The sequence below is a fragment of the Meles meles genome, chromosome 7 (genome assembly GCF_922984935.1).
Source record: "Meles meles chromosome 7, mMelMel3.1 paternal haplotype, whole genome shotgun sequence".
NCBI lineage: Eukaryota > Metazoa > Chordata > Mammalia > Carnivora > Mustelidae > Meles > Meles meles.
In genome coordinates, this window is record NC_060072.1 from 11,541,023 (window position 1) to 11,568,230 (window position 27,208).

General features: G+C 50.1%; 2 protein-coding genes across 5 annotated transcripts in view; both read left to right on the plus strand.

Annotated features, from left to right (window-relative positions):
• Window position 1: 1 nt before the first annotated feature.
• Window positions 2–16,874, plus strand: LOC123947108 (apolipoprotein L3-like). Of its 2 annotated transcripts, XM_046013102.1 has the most exons (6): window positions 2–1,727; window positions 2,984–3,032; window positions 11,085–11,127; window positions 11,305–11,402; window positions 12,375–12,501; window positions 15,509–16,874. In XM_046013102.1, the coding sequence occupies exons 4-6, from the start codon at window positions 11,372–11,374 to the stop codon at window positions 16,368–16,370; spliced, it is 1,020 nt and encodes a 339-aa protein (XP_045869058.1). In that variant the 5' UTR covers window positions 2–1,727; window positions 2,984–3,032; window positions 11,085–11,127; window positions 11,305–11,371; the 3' UTR covers window positions 16,371–16,874. The 2 variants fall into 2 exon arrangements, with proteins under 2 accessions (XP_045869058.1, XP_045869059.1); XM_046013103.1 differs by lacking the exon at window positions 2–1,727 and having other exon boundaries at window positions 1,872–3,032.
• Window positions 16,875–17,319: 445 nt separating this feature from the next.
• Window positions 17,320–27,208, plus strand: part of LOC123946236 (apolipoprotein L3-like) — a 33,422-nt gene continuing 23,533 nt past the window's right edge. The window contains exons 1-2 of one of the 3 annotated variants that reach the window (XM_046011613.1): window positions 17,320–18,660; window positions 19,917–19,965. The gene's annotated coding sequence lies outside the window, so the exon portion shown is untranslated. Of the gene's footprint in view, window positions 18,661–19,916; window positions 19,966–20,900; window positions 20,916–27,208 lie in introns of those variants that run through there. The other 2 variants (XM_046011604.1, XM_046011605.1) reach the window with 2 other exon arrangements.

Consider the following 27,208-nt stretch of genomic DNA (forward strand, 5'->3'; position numbering starts at 1 on the left):
CAGTCTCTGCCAGCTACTCTTATGGCTTCTGAAGTCCCCCCTGTCCGATGTCCAGTTTGCAGCCCCTACTCGGGCCACCCCCGCCCCGGTCCCTAGACAGAGGGAGACCCGGCAGGTGGGGTCCCTGCTCTGAAACATGAGTCCTAAGGTCCAGCAGGGCCCAGACCAGCACGCGTCCCCATGGGATGGAGGGATGGGGTGGGGGTGCCGGTCGTGAGCTCCCGTCTGCTGACTGTCCCCGCCTCTGCCTGATGGTGCTGTGGCATCAGCCAGACACCTCCCTCCGCGGTGTGAGGGTGACTCTCCCACTGAGCCGGGGTCATCGTCCCTGAGGGCTGACATGGCTTATTGACCAAAGATGTTGCCTGAGACCCCGACTCTGGAACTGTGGTCATCCTGGGTGACTTTCCTTGTGATCGTTGGGGGTCAAGAGGAGCCTGATTTTATAGCCACTCGATCTTTCGGGTCCCCAGGTGGGGGGGACTCAGCACTCGTCCCTGCAGGTCAAAGACACCGAAGCCTCACCTGAGGGACCTGCAGCCCCAGCCTGGCTGCCGCCCTGCGGGGCCATGATTCCGGAGTCCAACAAGGTCCACACACGGTGAGGCCTTGACACATACGCATGAGCCCCTCGGGCTGCAGCTCCCAGGGATGTCGTGTCGCGCTCCGCATCTCACGGTGGTTCCATCATGGCGGCAGGAGAACCGCCAGTTCGGGAAAGGGAGAACAATCAGGAGGAAGGGAGTTCACACAACAATGAGCAACGTGAAACCAAGGAAGGCGACGTGGACAAACAGAACTTCAACCACGAGTCCGAGGTCCCAGTGTCAGCGTGGCCTTGACTTTCGGCTCCTTCCCTGAGTGGCTGGACCCAAGCCACCACCTGTCCCCTCACCTGGCTTTCCCCATCTGCCAATTCAGGCCGACCTCGCAGGCCACCCATGGGGGTGATCATCACAAAACTTGAGGGTGATTCTTGGGTCATAGTCTGTCCCTCTGTCCCTTCCTCAGTGCTGAGAAGGGAGGGGGACACTGCTCAGGCCAGGTTGCAGACTACGTGTGACCTGAGCAGGCGACCCCAGATGGAAGGCGGGAGGAGATATGATGCCGGGGGACACCTTCCCGTATGGAAGGGTGAGGTTGGCTTCCCTGTGTGCAGGTGCACGGCCCATTGCTGTCCAGACTCTGCAAACCTCACAAGCCATGTGGCCCTTCCCCCTCGGCTTCTGTGTCTGTGCAGGGGGCCGGTATCTCCCAGAGCTGCTGTGGGAACCAGACAGGACTGCGTGGACGGGGTCCGACCAGCGCCTGGTAGACCCCCAGTTCTGTCCACTGTTGAAAACAGCAGTGGTTCCTCAGCTGTCTCCTGCCAGCGTCTGCAGCCTTGCAAGGGCACTTGGCCACCAAGGGCGGGCGTCCTGGGACTGTCCTGGCATCGAGGACAAGTCTAGAGAGACCTGATTAGATCCGAAGGGGGGAAGGGAAGACAGGGACATGGTGACCAGAGAAGGGTAATTTGCCCCTTCTCCAGGTGCCATGGGAGCGAAGTAGGGCAGAGGGTCTCTGCCAGGGAGGCTGCTGGAGGGCTTCTCAGAGGAGGTGATGCCTGAGTGGGGCTCTGAAGTTTGAGCCTCTGAACTCTGAAGTTTGATCTCCTGGGAGGAGGATCTGCATCAGCAAATGCCTGGAAGCCACCTGGGTGGCATTTAGTGGCTGCCATATGGCAAGTACGTGGTGAGCAGCTATTATGTTGGGGACAGGGAGGTGAATAGGACAGGCAGGGCGGTGGGGGGTGTGGTGGGAGGGACAGAGAGGAGGGCCTGGGAACAAGCCCTGGGTGGGTTACTCTGTGGGGGAGTCATTCGCTGAAGGTTCCACAGTGTGTCAGTGGCAGGAAGTGCTGAGCGGAGAAGGACCTGGAATGTCAGGTGTGGGCTTGTTCCTTTGAGGGAGTCAGGACAGCCGAGGGTGGGCGGAAGGGTGGCACCGGCCTGGTTGTGTGTGTTTCCTCACGAGCTGCTGGGACGTGGACACTTTCAGTTTCCCTTCAGGTCCCTGATATATCCGGGCCCCGAGGTGTGGTTATTGCCCAGACACACACCCGGGTCCACACAGCCACGAACCCCTGGATGTGTCTCAGCTCTGAGGACGATCCCTGGGTAGTTCGGGGGTGGGAAACTTGCCCGTGAACTCCCCCTCCAGACAGCTCTGTCAGGAAAGGATCGCGTGTTGTCACGATTTTGTCGATGAAGGGGGAACCTGCAGCTCCAGCCCCAGGTCCCAGTTGGAGCAGGGACGCAGCCGGATTTGTAGCTGGGTTTGTCTGACTGCTTCTCCCCTCCGCCCCCGGGCCCCAAAACAATGGAGAGGGAGGGGAACACTGCTCAGGCCAGGTTGCAGACTACATGTGACCTGAGCAGGCGACCCCAGATGGAAGGCAGATGTCAGGATGCTCATGCCTTCGGGAATTTGGAGGAAGCAGGGCAGGTGGAGGGCAGGTGAGGAAGAGCCTCTGGGCCGCCCCCGGCAAGGGATTTCCTTTTGAGGTACAAGGACTCAGGGTTGTGTTGCCCACAGTCTCTGAGTGTCTGCGCAGTGCCCAGCCTGCAGGGAGCCTGAGGGCCTGACAGGGATTGACTGGCCCAGGGTACTATGACCGTGACCACGACCATGACTGGGAGACAGAGCAGGGAGATGTCTGGGCTTTGCTCCCTGCCCCCCACTGGGACCTCTGTTCCACCCACTGTGGGGCAGGAAGAGAAGAGGTCGGCCTGTGTGCTCGCAGCAGAGGGAAGAGAGGGACCAGGGGTGAGAAGGATTACACTGTAGTGTGGTCTAGGCTTCGAATCTGAAAAGACCAAACTGTAGACTCCTGGGGTTGATGATCAGGCGTGAACTTAGATCCGTGTGTTTGCCGGCAGAGGTAAACCTAGGAGTCTTTGGGTTGTATAAATCTCATTTCTTACCAAACACCTGCTTCCAGAGGCCTGGTCTTCCCTTCTGCCCTGCCTGCCGACAACCGTGTGAGTCTGGTGAGTCCCTTCCCTGGGGATTCTCTGATCCCATCTCTTAAGAACTTGGCTTCAGTCTCTTCATGGGGATTCCTAGGATCTGTCGTGTTTCGTGGGCGCTCAGCTTTTGCTGGTCCAAGGATCGAGGGTGGGGCCTCCTGGCCTCTCACTGTAGTCTGACTTTGTTCATGGTGTCCTGTGCAATGTTTAACTGTTAAGAGATCAGATAACGGAAACTTTCCCTTTCTGGCATCTGGGATTTGCATCTTGATTAGAGAAGTTTGTCCAACAGAACATTATTTTTTAAAAATATTTTCCCCAGGATATTTGTAGCTTTTTCGTTCTAGCTTATGCTTAGGTCCTGTTGGGATCTACTGATTGATTGATTTTGTACAAGTCTTTTGGTTTTTCCTTCTCCTCCCACTCCTCCCTCTCTCCTCCCCTTTCTCCTCCCCTTCTTCCTTGTCCACTTTTCTCTTTTTAAAGATTGTATTTATGTATTTGACAGAGAGAGAGATCATAGGTAGGCAGAGGCTGGCAGAGGCAGAGAGGGGATGTGTGCAGGCTCCCTGCCAAGCAGAGAGCCCGATGCGGGGCTCGATCCCAGGACCCAGAGCCCATGACCTGAGCTGAAGGCAGAGGCTTAACCCACTGAGCCACCCAGGCTCCCCTCCTTGTCCCCTTTTCTTCTTCACTCCTCTTTTTTCTCCTTCTTTTTCTCTTTCTCCATCTCTTCCCCCTCCTCCCCTCTCTTCTTCTTCGTCCTCCTCTTCTCCCTTCCCCTCCTCCTCCTCTTCCTTCTTCTCCTTCCTCCTCATCCTCCTCTCCTTCAGGACACATTTACTGGGTGCCAGCTACTCTCCAAAGGACCATGGTTTTTCTTGTGTCTTCAGAGGAGCCTGCAGGGCAGGCAGGAAATGACCTCCACCTTCTCCCCATGATGCTGGCAGCCGTTAGCAGACAAACGTGGGGTGAGTGTGGAGGGAGCTGGGCCCGACATCCAGACCTGGCCTGGCCACCCTCGGGGAGGGGAGGCTTTGGAAAATCTGCTAGGGCTCAGGCATCAGGACACCCATTTTTTTTTTTTTAAGATTTTATTTATTTATTTGACAGAGAGAGAGAGAAAGATCACAAGCAGGCAGAGAGGCAGGCAGAGAGACAGAGGGAAACAGCTCCCTGCCGAGCAGAGCCCGATGTGGGGCTGGATCCCAGGACCCTAAGATCACGACCTGAGCCGAAGGCAGAGGCTTAACCCACTGAACCACCCAGATGCCCCAGGACACCCATGTTTTACTGCAATTTCCTCTTCCTCTTTCTCTTCACATAAACAATACTATGACGGGAGCATGAAGGCATGAGGAAATAAATGGAAACGCTCAGAAATCTGGGAGGACTGTCGGAAGCACATTAAATCAGGAGGGCAATTCGTGTGAAATCTGAGGCCTGGTTTCATTTGTTCTCCGCCACGACAAGCTTTTCATCAAGACAGACAAGAAAACAGTGGAACTGCTCAGCGGGGAGTGAAGCTGGGTGCGCTGTGCTCCCACACCTCGGCTCTGAGCCCAGCTCAGGGTTCCCCGGGAGGCCCTGGAACAGGAGGTGCAGCAGGGAATAAATAGTCAGGGCCACGCCAGTGCCCAGAGTCCAGCAGAGAAGGACACACAGAGGACTGCAGTCAGGACAGCGCACACTGAAGGGGAACCCAGAGGGACCATGGGGGAAGACGGCAGGGGAAACAGTGGTTGAGCTGGGCCTCTCAGCACAGGTAAACTTTTACAGGGTGAGGAAGGTGGAGAAAGGCATTCCAGATGGGAGGGAGCAGCCTAAGCAATGGCCTGGAGGCTGAGGTGTGATGAGAAGCGAGGAGAGGCTTGGGTCTGGATCAGTGGGTAGAGCTTGCGATTCTTGATCCCAGGGCCCTGTGTGAGTTCAAGCTCTACGTTGGGCATGGAGCCTACTTAAAATAAAAGTTAAAAAAGAAAAAAAAAAAAAAAAAAGACAAGCAGGGAAGTAAGGTGTCCTGGAGGGTGCCCAGACCAAGGCAACACGGAATCAGGGCACAGTGAGGAAGACAGGAACTGGGAGCGGGAGCAGACTAAGGAGTTTGAACTTGGTCCTGTCCTTGGCTCCCCTTTCCTCCCTGCCCGAGGAGCCTGCCTGCAGCCCTTCCAGGGAGATGCTTTGGTGACATTCTCTGTCCTGCTGCCTCCAGAGAGCTTAGCCAGAGCCAGTGGGAATGGGAGCTGGGGATGGGAGGCTCCGCGTCCTGTCGGGGCCACACAGGTGGGCAGGGATGGCTAGACCATTATTCTCGTTGAACCTACGTTATCATCCCACTTTTCTTAGAGAACTTACTTTATCAACCACCGTGGTTTCTCCCACGCTGCCGCTTGTCACATCAGGAGTCAGGCTGAGTTTTTATGGGTACCTGATCCACCGGCTCCCATCATCTTGAACGTGGTGGGGCCAGAAACCAGCCCATTATTGGGGTGAGCCTTTACTCACTGCTCTAAAGGGACTTCCACTTTCTTCAAATTAAAAAAGAAATCAAAGTTATAAGCACAGTTAAAGCAATTCCATTAGTTCCGAGGGCTCTGCTCACCCACTTTCCCAATTAAAAACAATCACTGTTAATTGTGTTGCTTTTTCTTTAGGTGGTTAATCAGTATCTTTCTATGATATTCCTACAGTGGGAGAACAGAATAGGTGAGAGTGTAGGCTCTGGAGACAGGGAGTCTGGATTTGAATTCGGCTCTGGCACTAGCGGGGTGCTCTGGGTCAATTACCTACCCTTTCTGGGCTTCAGTTCCTTTTCTTACAGAATCATGGTGAGAACTAATGTATGAGTGGATGCGTCTAAATCACTTAGAACGGTGCCTGGTGCACAGCAGTAGTCACCCACCACGATAGCTAACTTCATTCCCTTGATTTTTAAATTGCAATATGAGCTACTTATTTCTTCCTAGGGCAGATAATGATTTCACTTATTTTTATGCTTTTTCTTACACACCTCCCCACCTTCCCCTAATATCATTCTGTCACTAAATTTATGTCCTCAGAAATCTTTCTAGTCGTAAGCCATTTACTTACACCTTTGTTTCTTTCATTCCTTCTTTTTTTTTTTTTTTCTTCCTTTTCTTACCTCTTCATTTCCTAGCCTCTCAGTTGTAGCTGGTATTTTTGGGTCCTCACTTTGTAAAATGCGGATATTCATCCTCCTCCTCTCTTCAGTGCTTCGGCTCCCAACTTCCACCATTGTGCTTTGATTTACGTATTGGCAACAAGTGCATTTGGTTCTCATAATTAAATGGCCTCTTTTGTTCTAGAAGTTAAAAAATCACACAAGAATGTTTATATATATGTGATGTTTTCAGTATTGTTTACTATAAAGCTGACTTGGGAAATATGGTTGTACGTGCTTTTTCTTTTTTTTTAAGATTCTTATTAATTTGTCAGAAACTGAGAGGGGAGGCAGCAGGCAGAGGGAGAAGCAGGCTCCCCACTGAGGGAGGAGTCTGATGTGGGACAAGATCTCAGGCCCCTGGGATCCTGACCTGAGCTGAAGGCAGACGCTTAACCCCCTGAGCCACCCAGGCACCCCTGTACATGCTTTCTTTTTCTGTCTTTCTTTCGTTGTTGTTTTTTTTTTGTACATGCGTTCTTGTACAATTTTAGTTTTTCCTGAATTTCTTTTTTTTTAAGATTTTTTATTTTTTATTTTATTTATTTATTTATTTATTTATTTTTAAAAGATTTTATTTATTTATTTGACAGAGAGAGATCACAAGTAGAGAGAGAGGCAGGCAGAGAGAGAGAGAGGGAAGCAGGCTCGCCGCCAAGCAGAGAGCCCGATGCGGGGCTCGATCCCAGGACCCGGAGATCATGACCTGAGCCGAAGGCAGCGGCTTAACCCACTGAGCCACCCAGGCGCCCCTTTCCTGAATTTCTAATTGCCTTTTTTTTCTACTCCTTGCAATGTTACCTTCAATGTTTTCTCAATTTCTTTTGAACCGCCCATTATATAAGATACTATATCGTACATATTATTATAAGTCCCCTTTCCCCACACAACTCTTCACTTCTTACTCCGTTCTGGGCTGTTGCTCACTAGGCCTACTGCATGCCCAGCTGGATTCCTTGGGTTCCTTTCTGTCCATGTTAATTTTCCTGTTTCCTGGACCTCCCATCTTTCTGTCTCTTGGTTTCTTGGTCATTATCCTCCACCTCACCCCCTAAACACATGAACTTTTTTTTCCCTGCAGCTCTTTCTCAAGTAATTTTCTAAGAATTGATAGCATTGGTAACTTGTCATTCCCCATTTAGTTCCATTTCTTCTCTCACCTTTTTGTTTTATTTTCTGGAAGTTTTTCTTGACTATTCCAACCTTTACCTAGACTTCTTTAGTTTGTCCATCACTTTTTAAGTCCCAAGAGCCCTTTTTTTGGTCCATTATTGTTATTATTATTATTATTATTTTACTTTTTCAGTGCATCATGTTCTCATTCTATGAAGACAACACCTTTCTAATCTCCCTGAGGACGTTGGGTCAAGGTTTAAAAAAAATCATTTTCTATAATCAAAATTATGTGTTTTTTTCTGGTATTGTTTTAAGGTTTATGAAGTCCAGTTGATTTTGTTGTTGTTGTTTTTTCAGTAAGCTCTATGCCCAACATGGGGCTTGAACTCATGACCTCGAGATCAAGAGTTGCATGCTCTATCTACTGAGCCAGCCAGGTGCCCAATCTGCCGTTGTTTTTCTATCGATCTTAGCCACCCTTTCCATCTGGTCATCTTTCTAACGTATCTGATCGTAGCTTGCCCATCTGTATTTAAGAGAGAGGTAAGTTGACTGATAGGCTTCCATGTAGAGTGATCAAATGAGGACCCTTTAGATGTCAGAAGACAGAGGTATTTTTTCTGGAATATTTCATTTCTGATTTTCCCTCTTCTGGTATAGACTTAGGCTGCCATGAATATAGGGTCAGGTGTGGGGTTGGTAACCTTATTCCTGCTTCCCCTCCACCTGCCTCTCATCTTTGGTCTCCCTCTCCGCAGCTCTGCCTAGCAGACCATTCTTCCTGCCTATTGCCTTGTTCTCTCTCTGGTTTTCTGATGGGAATTCCCTCTGTTCTTCTTTATTCAGCTATCAATACTCCATCCAATCTGCCTTCAAACATTTGTCTAAGCCTCTGGATTCCTGTTGGGCTCATTGTCCTTTTAAAGTAGTAGCAGAGGGCTTGGGTGGCTCAGTGGGTTGAACCTCTGCCTTTGGCTCAGGTCATGATCTCAGGGTCCTGATATCGAACCCTATATTGGGCTCTCTGCTCAGTGGGGAGCCTGCTTCCCCCTCTCTCTCTGCCTGCCTCTCTGCCTACTTATGATTTCTCTCTCTGTCAGATAAATAAATAAAATCTTTTAAGAATAATAAAAAAATAGAAAAAATAAAGTATAGCAGAATGAAGAGAGGCAGTGTGGGGGTTCTTGAGTCCAGCAAGCAGGACCTTGAAGACTTGAGCCCAGTCTACCGCTTACTAGATTTCTGACCTGGGGCACGTCACGTAGTCTGTACTTGAGTTTCCTTATCTACAAACAGGGAGACAAATGATACACACACAACTCCATGATTATTGGAAGAAGACAGGTTATTATTTGTAAAGTCGTAGAGCAATCACCAGTGCAGAGGAAAGGCCACAAATGTGAGTCACTCTTATCATTAGTTATTTTTATACCTGTAAGTACCTTTACTATCATTTCAGTCAGGTCTCAGGAGGGGAAGCTGATAAATGCTCTTTTGCCTTCTTCAAATAGGGCCTGGGGTACCTGGCTGGCTTATTCTGAAAAGTTTGGGACTCTTGACGTTGGGGTTGTGAGTTCAAGTCCCAAATTTGGTGTAGAGACTAAAAAAAATAAATAAACTTAAAAACAATGGTTGGGGGCGCCTGGGTGGCTCAGTGGGTTAAGCCTCTGCCTTCAGCTCAGGTCATGATCTCAGGGTCCTGGGATCGAGTCCCGAATCGGGCTCTCTGATCAGCAGGGAGCCTGCTTCCTCCTCTCTCTCTCTCTCTCTCTCTCTCTCTCTGCCTGCGTCTCTGCCTACTTGTGATCTCTCTCTGTCAAATAAATAAATAAAATCTTTAAAAAAACAAACAAACAAAAAACAATGCTTAGGGTGCATGGGTGACTCAGTTGATTGTCTGCCTTTGGCTCAGTTCATGATCCTGGGGTCCTGGAATTGAGCCCCACATCAGGCTCCCAGCTCCATGGGGAGTCTGATTCTCCCTCTGCCCCTTCTCATAGTCCTTCTCTCAATCTCTCTTTCTCTCTCAAATAATAAATAAATAAGATCTTAAAAAAATAATGCTTAAACATAATCAATATTTGCTGTCTTTCCTCATCTCCCAAGACAAGCTAATAACTGAACTAAAATAAATTCTCTGTCTGTAAGGGTGTGTTTTTTACAAAAGACTACGAAGAACTGTTAAGAACAGAGCAGTGGATGGACATCCTCATGTACTGTGAGTGTGAATGTGAATTGGTATAATTTTTTTCATCACAGTGTGGCGCTAGGTATGAAAAAATTCGTATGTGCGGATAGCTTCTGACCCAGTCATCGTGCTTCTAGAAATGACTTAAGGAAACAATCTCAAATGCAAAATGCAAAGTTTTATACAAAGAGATTGTTCTTTTCACTTTCCTTTAGATAAAGAATTAGAAGCAATTGAATTTGAACCTTGAAGAAGGTTCAAAGTTGGGGGAGGACAGCAGAGAAGACTGGGCTTATTGGGAAGGCTTGAGAATCCTTAGTCGGACTGTAGGGATTGCGCCAGGACTCAGCAGGGCTCCAGGCCATGTGGGATGAAGAATCTTGCAGAAGCAAGGAGGGCACAGGCTGTGGGAAGCTGTGGCACCAGGAAATTGATCCAGACAAAGACTGGTTAGTGCTGCAAGCCAAGGCTGTGGAAGGAGAGGAGTCATTTACAAATAAACACTTACACAGCTGACCCTTGAACAACACAAGTTTGCACGACCAGATCTACTTATATGCAGATTTTTTCATTAAATCTATGTACAAAATGGTAAATGTACTTGCTCTTCCTTATGACTTTCTTCTTTTTTAAGATTTTATTTATTTATTGACAGAGCGGACACATGAGACGGGGGGAGGGGCAGAAGGAGAGGGAGAAGCAGACCCCCCACTAAGGAGGGAGACAGTTGTACGGGCTCTATCCAGGGAACCTGGGATCATGACCTGAACCGAAGGCAGATGCTTAAATGACTGAGCTACCCAGGTGCCCCTTACTATTGATTTTCTTAACCCTTTCTTTTCTCTAGCTTACTCTATTGCAAGAATTCAGTACATAATACATAGAACATATGTAATACGTGTTGATTAGCTGTTTATGTTATTGGTAAGGCTTCTGGTCAAGAGTAGGCTATTAGTAGTTCAGTTCTGGGAAGTCAAGGGGCACCTGGGTGGCTCAGTTTTCAAGGGTCTGCCTTCATTTCAGGTCATGATCCCAGAGTCCTGGGACTGAGCCCTGCATTGGGCTCCCTGCCCAGTAGGAAGCCTGCTTCTCCCTCTCTCACTCCCCCTGCTTATGTTCCCTCACTCATTGTCTCTCTCTCTCTCTCTCTGTCAAATAAATAAGAAATCTTTAAAAAAAATTTTGGGGAAGTCAGAAGTTATGCATGAATTTTTTACTGCATGATGGTGGGGGTCATTGCCCTTAACCCCCAGGTAGTTCAACCATCAACTGTACATGAATAAGCGTTTTAGTATGTTAAAGGGAGTAGAGCACAGTCGTCACAAACACACGATTTGGATCAGAGACACTCAAGTTCCCGAACAGGAGTGTGTGTGTGTATTCAGTGAGGGGACACATCAGGAGCCTGCCTGTCTTCAATACTTGATCAGTATTAGCTCTTACCCATTAGTAAACACACACGTTCCCGACCTCAAGGAATTTCCAGAACCCTTGCTCCCATCTTCTTTTTGTTCTTGGTTTCATTGCTTCTGTAACTTCTCAGATGGCAGTCTCCTTGTCCGATGAGCTTCTTCTTGTGCCCCAACAGGACGACAGGACCCTGACTCGGCTTGGGAGTGAGCTGGAGTGAGGTGAGTAACTTTCCTTAAATAGCAGCTGGCAGAACCCAGTACACAGACACATGGGGTAAAGTCCATTTTGGCATTTGTCGCCATCCCAGAGGGCAGCCCCAAGACCTGGCCCCTCACCGCTTCCTGCTGCCTCTGCTGGCTCACATTTGACCCCAGAATTTGTTCTCTCTTCCCCAGGGGTGAAGCGACAGCTCCTTCTAACTGCAACACGGACAGAAGCAGTAGGGAAAACTATGGCGACACCATGACCTCGGGAGCCCGTGGGCTCAGCCCAGGTAGTCCCCTTCCACTTTTCTGGATGATCCCTGGAATTGCGGGGATGCCTCCAGCTGAGTTCACCTGCAGAGGAATCGGTCCCTTGAAGAGCTTCCTTGAGCCCCCAAGAGAGGTCAAGGGGAGTCCCCAGCCCAGAAGTCTGTAGGGATATCTCCCTCTTGTCTTCTGAGGGTCATGGCTGAGGTGCTTACTTCCTCCCTTCCCCTGCTGCCCATCAAATCCATCAATGACCCAGAAGTGAGGCCAGGACAGCCCACAGAGATGAGGGGGACAGCAGAGGGCAGGGAAGGGGAAAAAACATATCCTGAGGTGGGGCAAGGGGGTAGATCAGCAATCTTGGAACCTGCTCCTGCCCTCTTGCCCTGTCCAAGCCTCCAGCATGGCTCAGGATGACTGTGGGGCTTTACGAGAGAGGCCATTTCCTTTAGCTCTCCCCTGCCGCCAGCCTGATTGCTCTGTGAGGGTCAGTGGGCCACAACCTGGACCCCAGTCTTGTCTTTGCCACCTCCCTGCTGTGTGATCTGGAGTGCCTCACCTAACCTTACCTGTAAAATGAGTGTTTCCTTATGTGGTTATGAGGATCAAATAGAATGTGTTTATGTGTTTGGGCCAGGGCCTGCTACACAGTGTGTCCTCACTACGTATTGTTGCTGTCCCCTGTCCCTGGAACCTCTTAGTTCCAGGTAAAACCTCCCCTCCCCTAGCAACTCCAGTCCCCCATGGCTATGTTAGGGCACTTGTCCTGATAAGCACCTGCTTATCAGAATGCAAGCGGGGCAAGAACTGAATCTATTGATCTCAATACCCTGCCTAGACCTGCTCTCATCTATTTCCCCACCCTTGGGTCCATAAATGTACCATTTCGCGCTGGGGTTTCCCTCCAGCTAAGACCTAGTTTCCTCTCTCCCTTTGAGAAGCAGGAAAAAGAAAACCCTAAAAGCCTTTCCTTTTTTTTTTTTTTTTCCATCTAGAGAGTGAACGTTTTCTTGAGGTGGTCATTGAGACTTTCTGGAACATAGTGACGCGTGAGCGACTATACCTACTGCTGAGTGACCATGAATCCTGGGAGAGATTTGTGGCTGAGGCCACTTTGTCCAGGTACTCCCCGTCCCCTGCACAGATGCCCCCGGATGGTCTCCCAGCTCTCTGTGGGGCAGTGTCCTGGGGTTGGAGTTCAGCATGTTCCTTCTTGACAATCCATGAGGAACATGTCTTCCACGACATTTGTTGGCAGTGAATGGCCTCGGATTGAGGAGTGGTGAAACCTCCAGAGGGCAGGTTATGTGACCATGGGCCTTACCCTAAAGCTGACCCTTCTCTGCCTTGATCTGTTCATCTGTTCAATTTTATCATGAGGAAGTGCAGATAACGCACAGAAGGTCCCTAGCATAGTGATGACACACAGTAGGACTCCATTAGTGTTAGCTCATTAGAGGATTGCCGAGAATAGACGGGGGTAAGGGTCTTTCTCCTGGAGATGAGGGCCAAGCACAACTTCCCCTGGGACCAGTCACAAGAACACTGACACCTCAGTCTGTGGCCCTGGGGATTCGGACTAGAGCCTTCCCTCCCCATCTGAGCAGTTCCATGAACATGCAGGATCCTGCGGGCCCATGAGGTGGAGAGGCTGGAGTGCAATTGGACTGAGCTGGTTGGATCCTGACTCTCTCCCTGCATAGCCCTGGAGCTCTCTGGGTCTGTGTATCTGGGAGTGTCAGATTGGGCATTTGTTGCATGGGAACAGTAACTCAATCTGAGAAGATTGTGGCCAGGGCCTTAGTGTGAATTGCGAGGTCAAAGGGGGAGAACCTAGGCATCCTGTCCAAGGTCCCAGGAGGCTTGGACCAGGGCCAGAGCCAGTGGTCACAATTGACAAGAGGGCCAAGGCATCTAGGCTTGGGCAGCGGATCTGCGACTGAGTGAAGCTCTAGGGCATAAACTTGAGGAGACCAGGGACCTAGCAGAGGCCCTGTGAGAGGGAGAGGGGACATTTCTTCCCTTCCTTCTTTGATCTCCTCACCCCTGGGCATGCCAGGCCATGGGGCAAGGTTTCCTCTCTACCTTGCCTGGGAGCTGGGTGGGTCTTATCTAGCATTTGGAAACCCCTATCTTCTACACAGAGCAGCCCCGGACCAATAGGAGGCAGTGTGACTCTGTGACAACTTCCAGTTCTACAGGGGCAGCTGCCAACTGGGTACCCTTTGAGGGATTCTGAGCCTCAGAAATTCCCACCAAAGAGGAATCTACTTTCTCCACTAGCTTACCCAAATCTAGATCATTTCCAGCCTACTGGTTCAAAGAGAAGGTTCACAAAGTCTCCTGTATCTTTAAGAGATGTCATAGAGTTGCACATGGCGTTGGTGTACATGCATGCAAAGCTGTGACCAGCTAAGGTGTTATTTAGACTGTGACACCTGTGAGGTTGGCGGAGCTGGGTGGTGGGTGGGGAATCCATGACATGAGCTGGAAAGTCTGAGGAGAACCAGGGTAGTGGGTGTCGTGGCTCTCAGTCAGTTGGGGCAGTGGCTGGGCCCCGTCAGTGGACAGCAGGCTTGGGAGAGACAGCAGCTGCCAAGCAAAAAGGTGATTAAGGACCCTTCTTGCTGTGAGATCTTGTTTTCTCAAACTCCAGGTACCCAGAGTTAGCCAACTGCAAAGTCTGAGGGCACAATCCCTAAGACTGTCCCTATTTTTGTCACCAACTGCAAATTGGGTTGGGGGGTCCCCAAAACTCCCTGAGATTGGAGGATTCCCCGGAAGCACTCACAGAGCTCCCCGAGAGCTGTCCCCTCAGTTATGCCGTGTGACAGGGGAGGATACAGGTTCCCATCAGCCAAGGAGAGAGACAATTGGGGCAGAGTCTGGGAAGGTTTCCAGTGCAAAGCTTCCATCGTCCTCAGGAGGCCTTACTGTCCTGTATCCATGTGTGACAGTGCACGGGGAGCATGGCCGCCAGGGATGCTCACACTGTGCAAGTGAGCACTTACTGTGACACTTACTACAATGGGCAAGAAGACTCAATTCAAGCCATAGGCGTCAAGAGTGATGTCACAGGGGAGAGAGATTGGGCTCATCTTGGAACAGAGTGAAGACCGGTAGGGATTTCTAGCCGAGGAGCAGGGCAGGGGCAGGGGATGGGAAATCAGCAAGAGGAGACATCAAAGCGGAGGGATTCTTGCTCACCTGACCCAACAGGGTTCTTCCTGAAGGGAGGTCAAGGACTTCTGCATCAAAGGTGGAATTTGATCAGATGTCAATGGTGATGAGATATCGAGAGTGTGTGGGTTGTTACTATGCTGTCTTAACACGCCTCTTGCTAAGACTGGGTATGAGTCTGTTAAGATCAGAGCCCAGAAGACCAAGGTCAGGACCTAGTCAAAGGAGAGTCAGAAGGGCCTGAATTACGTGTGGTCCAGGAGAGAGTTTTTTTCAACCAGAGCCTCAGAGTAGAGAGTTTTGCTGGGGCTCAGTCACATCTGCCTGCATGGCTGACCTGTCGCCTTCCACTCCCCCGGGAGGCCAGTTTCTAGGTCCTCCGTGGTCAGAACTGACAGCTCATGACCCAAAGGCTCCATCATCCTAGTCAGGCTGTCCCGAGGTCAAAGGCCCAAGCAGCGGAAGACAGTCGTATTGTTCTAGGACCCTTGACATCTCAGGTGGGGCCTAGTGCTCCCTTCCCAGTGCCCAGGGCGAGAGCTGACCTCTGTGGGTAGGTTCATCCCTCAGCACACAGAGGTATCTCTGAACAAAGGTTTTCCCACTCCAACCGCACTTCCCCTTCTTCATCTGCAGAGTTCCCAGTCTGCAGACACTGTGGTACTGACTGTGGGGCCCTGTCCTTGACTGCGAGGCCGTCTTCCTCCAATAGCCACTATTTAAGAGCCTCCGAGGATGACACGGACTTATTTACTCCCCGACTGGTGTGTGTTATGGAGCATGAGCAGTGTGCGGAACGTGTGTAACATTGCGGGAAGGATTCTTTGCATTTGTAACATTCTTTTCCATTTGGTTTGCAGTCAAAGTTCTGTGGTGTATGTAGGTTAGAGCAAATGGAGCCCATTTTCCAGATAAGCTTCTCCTAACCCCTTGACCTTCCCTGTTACAGGGAGGAGGCAGAAGTCCTACGTGAAGGTCTGAACGAGCTGCAAAGAACCATGGATCTGGAGGCTGAAGAGCACCTGGCTAGGAAGAGGTTTCTGAACATGTTTCCCGAGTTGAAACTCAAGATTGAGAAGCACATAAGAAAGCTCAAACAGCTCGCAGATGAGGTGGACAGGGTACACAGGGGCTGCACCATCGCCAACGTAGCATCCGGCTCTGCTGGGGCAGCGTCCCGTGTCCTGAGCATCCTCGGTCTTGTTCTGGCGCCTTATGCAGCAGTGCCCTGTCTGGCAGCGTCAGCGTTTGCAACCGCGCTGGGAGCAGCATCGTCTGTGACCGGATTGTGCACCAGCATTGTGGAAAATTTCAGAGAGTTTTCCGCCATCTACGAAGCGAATCACCCGATATCAAGTGATACTGATGAAGTCGAGGTATTTCTAAGGTTTCTGTATCGCCACATAGACTCTAATCTTTCCTTAATAACTGAGTTACATAGACACCCAAATGACCTTGCACATAGAGTTAATGTCATCAGGGCAGCCAGGGGGAACCCTGAGCTGGCTGTCCAGGCCCAGCTGTTCACAAGAGGTTTGCCTGTCTCAGGTCGAACTGCCAGGCGGGTGCAGAACACTTTTCAAGGCACTGCTCTGGCAATGACCAGAGGAGCCCGGATCACTGGTGGGGTTTTCTCAGTTTTCTCTTTTGCATCAGATGTGTATGATCTTGTGAGACACTCAAGGCACTTGCAAGAGGGAGCAAAGGCAGAGTCCGCTGAAGTCATGAGGCAGCGAGCCCAGGAGCTGGAGAGCAAGTTGGAGAAGCTCACCGAGTTCTATGAACGTCTGAGGGAGAGCCCGCTTCCGTGATCCCCGAGCAGGGCGGGGAGCAGGGACATGTGTGGGACAATGACATGGAGGTGCCTTATTAGAGGGGGGAAAATTGCCAAATAAAGCTTTTGTGTTGGGGTGTTGAGATGGGGTGTTGAGGAATTAGGCATTTCTGAAGCTGAGCCAGTGAGGGAAGGGTTAATGCAGGGTGGGCAGGGGGAGTCAAGGAGGGGAAGGAACAAGGAACCTGGAATAAGGAAGGAGGGGACAGACAGTGAGGGGAAGGGACTAAACGGGACACAGGGGACATGGGTCAAGAAACGGGTGGAGGAACAAGTAATGGGAAGGCCAGAAATAATAAAGTTAGAATTGTTGGAATGTGTGAGAAGAGGACGGATTTGATTTTGTCGTCTTCATACTTAGTTCTGAGCCTTCCTGAAGTTGACAAATGCTGTTCAGGGTAGGATTTGACCAGGGATCTGAGCAAAGACCAATAAGGTTGTCCACGGGGTGACGCATGCGGCCAGGTCACAAGTGACCGCGACCCGTGGCTTCCCTTCCACATCCCATGAGTGACGCATGGACGCAGTCCCCTCAGGTGTCAGTCTCTGCCAGCTACTCTTATGGCTTCTGAAGTCCCCCCTGTCCGATGTCCAGTTTGCAGCCCCTACTCGGGCCACCCCCGCCCCGGTCCCTAGACAGAGGGAGACCCGGCAGGTGGGGTCCCTGCTCTGAAACATGAGTCCTAAGGTCCAGCAGGGCCCAGACCAGCACGCGTCCCCATGGGATGGAGGGATGGGGTGGGGGTGCCGGTCGTGAGCTCCCGTCTGCTGACTGTCCCCGCCTCTGCCTGATGGTGCTGTGGCATCAGCCAGACACCTCCCTCCGCGGTGTGAGGGTGACTCTCCCACTGAGCCGGGGTCATCGTCCCTGAGGGCTGACATGGCTTATTGACCAAAGATGTTGCCTGAGACCCCAACTCTGGAACTGTGGTCATCCTGGGTGACTTTCCTTGTGATCGTTGGGGGTCAAGAGGAGCCTGATTTTATAGCCACTCGATCTTTCGGGTCCCCAGGTGGGGGGGACTCAGCACTCGTCCCTGCAGGTCAAAGACACCGAAGCCTCACCTGAGGGACCTGCAGCCCCAGCCTGGCTGCCGCCCTGCGGGGCCATGATTCCGGAGTCCAACAAGGTCCACACACGGTGAGGCCTTGACACATACGCATGAGCCCCTCGGGCTGCAGCTCCCAGGGATGTCGTGTCGCGCTCCGCATCTCACGGTGGTTCCATCATGGCGGCAGGAGAACCGCCAGTTCGGGAAAGGGAGAACAATCAGGAGGAAGGGAGTTCACACAACAATGAGCAACGTGAAACCAAGGAAGGCGACGTGGACAAACAGAACTTCAACCACGAGTCCGAGGTCCCAGTGTCAGCGTGGCCTTGACTTTCGGCTCCTTCCCTGAGTGGCTGGACCCAAGCCACCACCTGTCCCCTCACCTGGCTTTCCCCATCTGCCAATTCAGGCCGACCTCGCAGGCCACCCATGGGGGTGATCATCACAAAACTTGAGGGTGATTCTTGGGTCATAGTCTGTCCCTCTGTCCCTTCCTCAGTGCTGAGAAGGGAGGGGGACACTGCTCAGGCCAGGTTGCAGACTACGTGTGACCTGAGCAGGCGACCCCAGATGGAAGGCGGGAGGAGATATGATGCCGGGGGACACCTTCCCGTATGGAAGGGTGAGGTTGGCTTCCCTGTGTGCAGGTGCACGGCCCATTGCTGTCCAGACTCTGCAAACCTCACAAGCCATGTGGCCCTTCCCCCTCGGCTTCTGTGTCTGTGCAGGGGGCCGGTATCTCCCAGAGCTGCTGTGGGAACCAGACAGGACTGCGTGGACGGGGTCCGACCAGCGCCTGGTAGACCCCCAGTTCTGTCCACTGTTGAAAACAGCAGTGGTTCCTCAGCTGTCTCCTGCCAGCGTCTGCAGCCTTGCAAGGGCACTTGGCCACCAAGGGCGGGCGTCCTGGGACTGTCCTGGCATCGAGGACAAGTCTAGAGAGACCTGATTAGATCCGAAGGGGGGAAGGGAAGACAGGGACATGGTGACCAGAGAAGGGTAATTTGCCCCTTCTCCAGGTGCCATGGGAGCGAAGTAGGGCAGAGGGTCTCTGCCAGGGAGGCTGCTGGAGGGCTTCTCAGAGGAGGTGATGCCTGAGTGGGGCTCTGAAGTTTGAGCCTCTGAACTCTGAAGTTTGATCTCCTGGGAGGAGGATCTGCATCAGCAAATGCCTGGAAGCCACCTGGGTGGCATTTAGTGGCTGCCATATGGCAAGTACGTGGTGAGCAGCTATTATGTTGGGGACAGGGAGGTGAATAGGACAGGCAGGGCGGTGGGGGGTGTGGTGGGAGGGACAGAGAGGAGGGCCTGGGAACAAGCCCTGGGTGGGTTACTCTGTGGGGGAGTCATTCGCTGAAGGTTCCACAGTGTGTCAGTGGCAGGAAGTGCTGAGCGGAGAAGGACCTGGAATGTCAGGTGTGGGCTTGTTCCTTTGAGGGAGTCAGGACAGCCGAGGGTGGGCGGAAGGGTGGCACCGGCCTGGTTGTGTGTGTTTCCTCACGAGCTGCTGGGACGTGGACACTTTCAGTTTCCCTTCAGGTCCCTGATATATCCGGGCCCCGAGGTGTGGTTATTGCCCAGACACACACCCGGGTCCACACAGCCACGAACCCCTGGATGTGTCTCAGCTCTGAGGACGATCCCTGGGTAGTTCGGGGGTGGGAAACTTGCCCGTGAACTCCCCCTCCAGACAGCTCTGTCAGGAAAGGATCGCGTGTTGTCACGATTTTGTCGATGAAGGGGGAACCTGCAGCTCCAGCCCCAGGTCCCAGTTGGAGCAGGGACGCAGCCGGATTTGTAGCTGGGTTTGTCTGACTGCTTCTCCCCTCCGCCCCCGGGCCCCAAAACAATGGAGAGGGAGGGGAACACTGCTCAGGCCAGGTTGCAGACTACATGTGACCTGAGCAGGCGACCCCAGATGGAAGGCAGATGTCAGGATGCTCATGCCTTCGGGAATTTGGAGGAAGCAGGGCAGGTGGACGGCAGGTGAGGAAGAGCCTCTGGGCCGCCCCCGGCAAGGGATTTCCTTTTGAGGTACAAGGACTCAGGGTTGTGTTGCCCACAGTCTCTGAGTGTCTGCGCAGTGCCCAGCCTGCAGGGAGCCTGAGGGCCTGACAGGGATTGACTGGCCCAGGGTACTATGACCGTGACCACGACCATGACTGGGAGACAGAGCAGGGAGATGTCTGGGCTTTGCTCCCTGCCCCCCACTGGGACCTCTGTTCCACCCACTGTGGGGCAGGAAGAGAAGAGGTCGGCCTGTGTGCTCGCAGCAGAGGGAAGAGAGGGACCAGGGGTGAGAAGGATTACACTGTAGTGTGGTCTAGGCTTCGAATCTGAAAAGACCAAACTGTAGACTCCTGGGGTTGATGATCAGGCGTGAACTTAGATCCGTGTGTTTGCCGGCAGAGGTAAACCTAGGAGTCTTTGGGTTGTATAAATCTCATTTCTTACCAAACACCTGCTTCCAGAGGCCTGGTCTTCCCTTCTGCCCTGCCTGCCGACAACCGTGTGAGTCTGGTGAGTCCCTTCCCTGGGGATTCTCTGATCCCATCTCTTAAGAACTTGGCTTCAGTCTCTTCATGGGGATTCCTAGGATCTGTCGTGTTTCGTGGGCGCTCAGCTTTTGCTGGTCCAAGGATCGAGGGTGGGGCCTCCTGGCCTCTCACTGTAGTCTGACTTTGTTCATGGTGTCCTGTGCAATGTTTAACTGTTAAGAGATCAGATAACGGAAACTTTCCCTTTCTGGCATCTGGGATTTGCATCTTGATTAGAGAAGTTTGTCCAACAGAACATTATTTTTTAAAAATATTTTCCCCAGGATATTTGTAGCTTTTTCGTTCTAGCTTATGCTTAGGTCCTGTTGGGATCTACTGATTGATTGATTTTGTACAAGTCTTTTGGTTTTTCCTTCTCCTCCCACTCCTCCCTCTCTCCTCCCCTTTCTCCTCCCCTTCTTCCTTGTCCACTTTTCTCTTTTTAAAGATTGTATTTATGTATTTGACAGAGAGAGAGATCATAGGTAGGCAGAGGCTGGCAGAGGCAGAGAGGGGATGTGTGCAGGCTCCCTGCCAAGCAGAGAGCCCGATGCGGGGCTCGATCCCAGGACCCAGAGCCCATGACCTGAGCTGAAGGCAGAGGCTTAACCCACTGAGCCACCCAGGCTCCCCTCCTTGTCCCCTTTTCTTCTTCACTCCTCTTTTTTCTCCTTCTTTTTCTCTTTCTCCATCTCTTCCCCCTCCTCCCCTCTCTTCTTCTTCGTCCTCCTCTTCTCCCTTCCCCTCCTCCTCCTCTTCCTTCTTCTCCTTCCTCCTCATCCTCCTCTCCTTCAGGACACATTTACTGGGTGCCAGCTACTCTCCAAAGGACCATGGTTTTTCTTGTGTCTTCAGAGGAGCCTGCAGGGCAGGCAGGAAATGACCTCCACCTTCTCCCCATGATGCTGGCAGCCGTTAGCAGACAAACGTGGGGTGAGTGTGGAGGGAGCTGGGCCCGACATCCAGACCTGGCCTGGCCACCCTCGGGGAGGGGAGGCTTTGGAAAATCTGCTAGGGCTCAGGCATCAGGACACCCATTTTTTTTTTTTTAAGATTTTATTTATTTATTTGACAGAGAGAGAGAGAAAGATCACAAGCAGGCAGAGAGGCAGGCAGAGAGACAGAGGGAAACAGCTCCCTGCCGAGCAGAGCCCGATGTGGGGCTGGATCCCAGGACCCTAAGATCACGACCTGAGCCGAAGGCAGAGGCTTAACCCACTGAACCACCCAGATGCCCCAGGACACCCATGTTTTACTGCAATTTCCTCTTCCTCTTTCTCTTCACATAAACAATACTATGACGGGAGCATGAAGGCATGAGGAAATAAATGGAAACGCTCAGAAATCTGGGAGGACTGTCGGAAGCACATTAAATCAGGAGGGCAATTCGTGTGAAATCTGAGGCCTGGTTTCATTTGTTCTCCGCCACGACAAGCTTTTCATCAAGACAGACAAGAAAACAGTGGAACTGCTCAGCGGGGAGTGAAGCTGGGTGCGCTGTGCTCCCACACCTCGGCTCTGAGCCCAGCTCAGGGTTCCCCGGGAGGCCCTGGAACAGGAGGTGCAGCAGGGAATAAATAGTCAGGGCCACGCCAGTGCTCAGAGTCCAGCAGAGAAGGACACACAGAGGACTGCAGTCAGGACAGCGCACACTGAAGGGGAACCCAGAGGGACCATGGGGGAAGACGGCAGGGGAAACAGTGGTTGAGCTGGGCCTCTCAGCACAGGTAAACTTTTACAGGGTGAGGAAGGTGGAGAAAGGCATTCCAGATGGGAGGGAGCAGCCTAAGCAATGGCCTGGAGGCTGAGGTGTGATGAGAAGCGAGGAGAGGCTTGGGTCTGGATCAGTGGGTAGAGCTTGCGATTCTTGATCCCAGGGCCCTGTGTGAGTTCAAGCTCTACGTTGGGCATGGAGCCTACTTAAAATAAAAGTTAAAAAAGAAAAAAAAAAAAAAAAAAAAGACAAGCAGGGAAGTAAGGTGTCCTGGAGGGTGCCCAGACCAAGGCAACACGGAATCAGGGCACAGTGAGGAAGACAGGAACTGGGAGCGGGAGCAGACTAAGGAGTTTGAACTTGGTCCTGTCCTTGGCTCCCCTTTCCTCCCTGCCCGAGGAGCCTGCCTGCAGCCCTTCCAGGGAGATGCTTTGGTGACATTCTCTGTCCTGCTGCCTCCAGAGAGCTTAGCCAGAGCCAGTGGGAATGGGAGCTGGGGATGGGAGGCTCCGCGTCCTGTCGGGGCCACACAGGTGGGCAGGGATGGCTAGACCATTATTCTCGTTGAACCTACGTTATCATCCCACTTTTCTTAGAGAACTTACTTTATCAACCACCGTGGTTTCTCCCACGCTGCCGCTTGTCACATCAGGAGTCAGGCTGAGTTTTTATGGGTACCTGATCCACCGGCTCCCATCATCTTGAACGTGGTGGGGCCAGAAACCAGCCCATTATTGGGGTGAGCCTTTACTCACTGCTCTAAAGGGACTTCCACTTTCTTCAAATTAAAAAAGAAATCAAAGTTATAAGCACAGTTAAAGCAATTCCATTAGTTCCGAGGGCTCTGCTCACCCACTTTCCCAATTAAAAACAATCACTGTTAATTGTGTTGCTTTTTCTTTAGGTGGTTAATCAGTATCTTTCTATGATATTCCTACAGTGGGAGAACAGAATAGGTGAGAGTGTAGGCTCTGGAGACAGGGAGTCTGGATTTGAATTCGGCTCTGGCACTAGCGGGGTGCTCTGGGTCAATTACCTACCCTTTCTGGGCTTCAGTTCCTTTTCTTACAGAATCATGGTGAGAACTAATGTATGAGTGGATGCGTCTAAATCACTTAGAACGGTGCCTGGTGCACAGCAGTAGTCACCCACCACGATAGCTAACTTCATTCCCTTGATTTTTAAATTGCAATATGAGCTACTTATTTCTTCCTAGGGCAGATAATGATTTCACTTATTTTTATGCTTTTTCTTACACACCTCCCCACCTTCCCCTAATATCATTCTGTCACTAAATTTATGTCCTCAGAAATCTTTCTAGTCGTAAGCCATTTACTTACACCTTTGTTTCTTTCATTCCTTCTTTTTTTTTTTTTTTCTTCCTTTTCTTACCTCTTCATTTCCTAGCCTCTCAGTTGTAGCTGGTATTTTTGGGTCCTCACTTTGTAAAATGCGGATATTCATCCTCCTCCTCTCTTCAGTGCTTCGGCTCCCAACTTCCACCATTGTGCTTTGATTTACGTATTGGCAACAAGTGCATTTGGTTCTCATAATTAAATGGCCTCTTTTGTTCTAGAAGTTAAAAAATCACACAAGAATGTTTATATATATGTGATGTTTTCAGTATTGTTTACTATAAAGCTGACTTGGGAAATATGGTTGTACGTGCTTTTTCTTTTTTTTTAAGATTCTTATTAATTTGTCAGAAACTGAGAGGGGAGGCAGCAGGCAGAGGGAGAAGCAGGCTCCCCACTGAGGGAGGAGTCTGATGTGGGACAAGATCTCAGGCCCCTGGGATCCTGACCTGAGCTGAAGGCAGACGCTTAACCCCCTGAGCCACCCAGGCACCCCTGTACATGCTTTCTTTTTCTGTCTTTCTTTCGTTGTTGTTTTTTTTTTGTACATGCGTTCTTGTACAATTTTAGTTTTTCCTGAATTTCTTTTTTTTTAAGATTTTTTATTTTTTATTTTATTTATTTATTTATTTATTTATTTTTAAAAGATTTTATTTATTTATTTGACAGAGAGAGATCACAAGTAGAGAGAGAGGCAGGCAGAGAGAGAGAGAGGGAAGCAGGCTCGCCGCCAAGCAGAGAGCCCGATGCGGGGCTCGATCCCAGGACCCGGAGATCATGACCTGAGCCGAAGGCAGCGGCTTAACCCACTGAGCCACCCAGGCGCCCCTTTCCTGAATTTCTAATTGCCTTTTTTTTCTACTCCTTGCAATGTTACCTTCAATGTTTTCTCAATTTCTTTTGAACCGCCCATTATATAAGATACTATATCGTACATATTATTATAAGTCCCCTTTCCCCACACAACTCTTCACTTCTTACTCCGTTCTGGGCTGTTGCTCACTAGGCCTACTGCATGCCCAGCTGGATTCCTTGGGTTCCTTTCTGTCCATGTTAATTTTCCTGTTTCCTGGACCTCCCATCTTTCTGTCTCTTGGTTTCTTGGTCATTATCCTCCACCTCACCCCCTAAACACATGAACTTTTTTTTCCCTGCAGCTCTTTCTCAAGTAATTTTCTAAGAATTGATAGCATTGGTAACTTGTCATTCCCCATTTAGTTCCATTTCTTCTCTCACCTTTTTGTTTTATTTTCTGGAAGTTTTTCTTGACTATTCCAACCTTTACCTAGACTTCTTTAGTTTGTCCATCACTTTTTAAGTCCCAAGAGCCCTTTTTTTGGTCCATTATTGTTATTATTATTATTATTATTTTACTTTTTCAGTGCATCATGTTCTCATTCTATGAAGACAACACCTTTCTAATCTCCCTGAGGACGTTGGGTCAAGGTTTAAAAAAAATCATTTTCTATAATCAAAATTATGTGTTTTTTTCTGGTATTGTTTTAAGGTTTATGAAGTCCAGTTGATTTTGTTGTTGTTGTTTTTTCAGTAAGCTCTATGCCCAACATGGGGCTTGAACTCATGACCTCGAGATCAAGAGTTGCATGCTCTATCTACTGAGCCAGCCAGGTGCCCAATCTGCCGTTGTTTTTCTATCGATCTTAGCCACCCTTTCCATCTGGTCATCTTTCTAACGTATCTGATCGTAGCTTGCCCATCTGTATTTAAGAGAGAGGTAAGTTGACTGATAGGCTTCCATGTAGAGTGATCAAATGAGGACCCTTTAGATGTCAGAAGACAGAGGTATTTTTTCTGGAATATTTCATTTCTGATTTTCCCTCTTCTGGTATAGACTTAGGCTGCCATGAATATAGGGTCAGGTGTGGGGTTGGTAACCTTATTCCTGCTTCCCCTCCACCTGCCTCTCATCTTTGGTCTCCCTCTCCGCAGCTCTGCCTAGCAGACCATTCTTCCTGCCTATTGCCTTGTTCTCTCTCTGGTTTTCTGATGGGAATTCCCTCTGTTCTTCTTTATTCAGCTATCAATACTCCATCCAATCTGCCTTCAAACATTTGTCTAAGCCTCTGGATTCCTGTTGGGCTCATTGTCCTTTTAAAGTAGTAGCAGAGGGCTTGGGTGGCTCAGTGGGTTGAACCTCTGCCTTTGGCTCAGGTCATGATCTCAGGGTCCTGATATCGAACCCTATATTGGGCTCTCTGCTCAGTGGGGAGCCTGCTTCCCCCTCTCTCTCTGCCTGCCTCTCTGCCTACTTATGATTTCTCTCTCTGTCAGATAAATAAATAAAATCTTTTAAGAATAATAAAAAAATAGAAAAAATAAAGTATAGCAGAATGAAGAGAGGCAGTGTGGGGGTTCTTGAGTCCAGCAAGCAGGACCTTGAAGACTTGAGCCCAGTCTACCGCTTACTAGATTTCTGACCTGGGGCACGTCACGTAGTCTGTACTTGAGTTTCCTTATCTACAAACAGGGAGACAAATGATACACACACAACTCCATGATTATTGGAAGAAGACAGGTTATTATTTGTAAAGTCGTAGAGCAATCACCAGTGCAGAGGAAAGGCCACAAATGTGAGTCACTCTTATCATTAGTTATTTTTATACCTGTAAGTACCTTTACTATCATTTCAGTCAGGTCTCAGGAGGGGAAGCTGATAAATGCTCTTTTGCCTTCTTCAAATAGGGCCTGGGGTACCTGGCTGGCTTATTCTGAAAAGTTTGGGACTCTTGACGTTGGGGTTGTGAGTTCAAGTCCCAAATTTGGTGTAGAGACTAAAAAAAATAAATAAACTTAAAAACAATGGTTGGGGGCGCCTGGGTGGCTCAGTGGGTTAAGCCTCTGCCTTCAGCTCAGGTCATGATCTCAGGGTCCTGGGATCGAGTCCCGAATCGGGCTCTCTGATCAGCAGGGAGCCTGCTTCCTCCTCTCTCTCTCTCTCTCTCTCTCTCTCTGTGCCTGCGTCTCTGCCTACTTGTGATCTCTCTCTGTCAAATAAATAAATAAAATCTTTAAAAAAACAAACAAACAAAAAACAATGCTTAGGGTGCATGGGTGACTCAGTTGATTGTCTGCCTTTGGCTCAGTTCATGATCCTGGGGTCCTGGAATTGAGCCCCACATCAGGCTCCCAGCTCCATGGGGAGTCTGATTCTCCCTCTGCCCCTTCTCATAGTCCTTCTCTCAATCTCTCTTTCTCTCTCAAATAATAAATAAATAAGATCTTAAAAAAATAATGCTTAAACATAATCAATATTTGCTGTCTTTCCTCATCTCCCAAGACAAGCTAATAACTGAACTAAAATAAATTCTCTGTCTGTAAGGGTGTGTTTTTTACAAAAGACTACGAAGAACTGTTAAGAACAGAGCAGTGGATGGACATCCTCATGTACTGTGAGTGTGAATGTGAATTGGTATAATTTTTTTCATCACAGTGTGGCGCTAGGTATGAAAAAATTCGTATGTGCGGATAGCTTCTGACCCAGTCATCGTGCTTCTAGAAATGACTTAAGGAAACAATCTCAAATGCAAAATGCAAAGTTTTATACAAAGAGATTGTTCTTTTCACTTTCCTTTAGATAAAGAATTAGAAGCAATTGAATTTGAACCTTGAAGAAGGTTCAAAGTTGGGGGAGGACAGCAGAGAAGACTGGGCTTATTGGGAAGGCTTGAGAATCCTTAGTCGGACTGTAGGGATTGCGCCAGGACTCAGCAGGGCTCCAGGCCATGTGGGATGAAGAATCTTGCAGAAGCAAGGAGGGCACAGGCTGTGGGAAGCTGTGGCACCAGGAAATTGATCCAGACAAAGACTGGTTAGTGCTGCAAGCCAAGGCTGTGGAAGGAGAGGAGTCATTTACAAATAAACACTTACACAGCTGACCCTTGAACAACACAAGTTTGCACGACCAGATCTACTTATATGCAGATTTTTTCATTAAATCTATGTACAAAATGGTAAATGTACTTGCTCTTCCTTATGACTTTCTTCTTTTTTAAGATTTTATTTATTTATTGACAGAGCGGACACATGAGACGGGGGGAGGGGCAGAAGGAGAGGGAGAAGCAGACCCCCCACTAAGGAGGGAGACAGTTGTACGGGCTCTATCCAGGGAACCTGGGATCATGACCTGAACCGAAGGC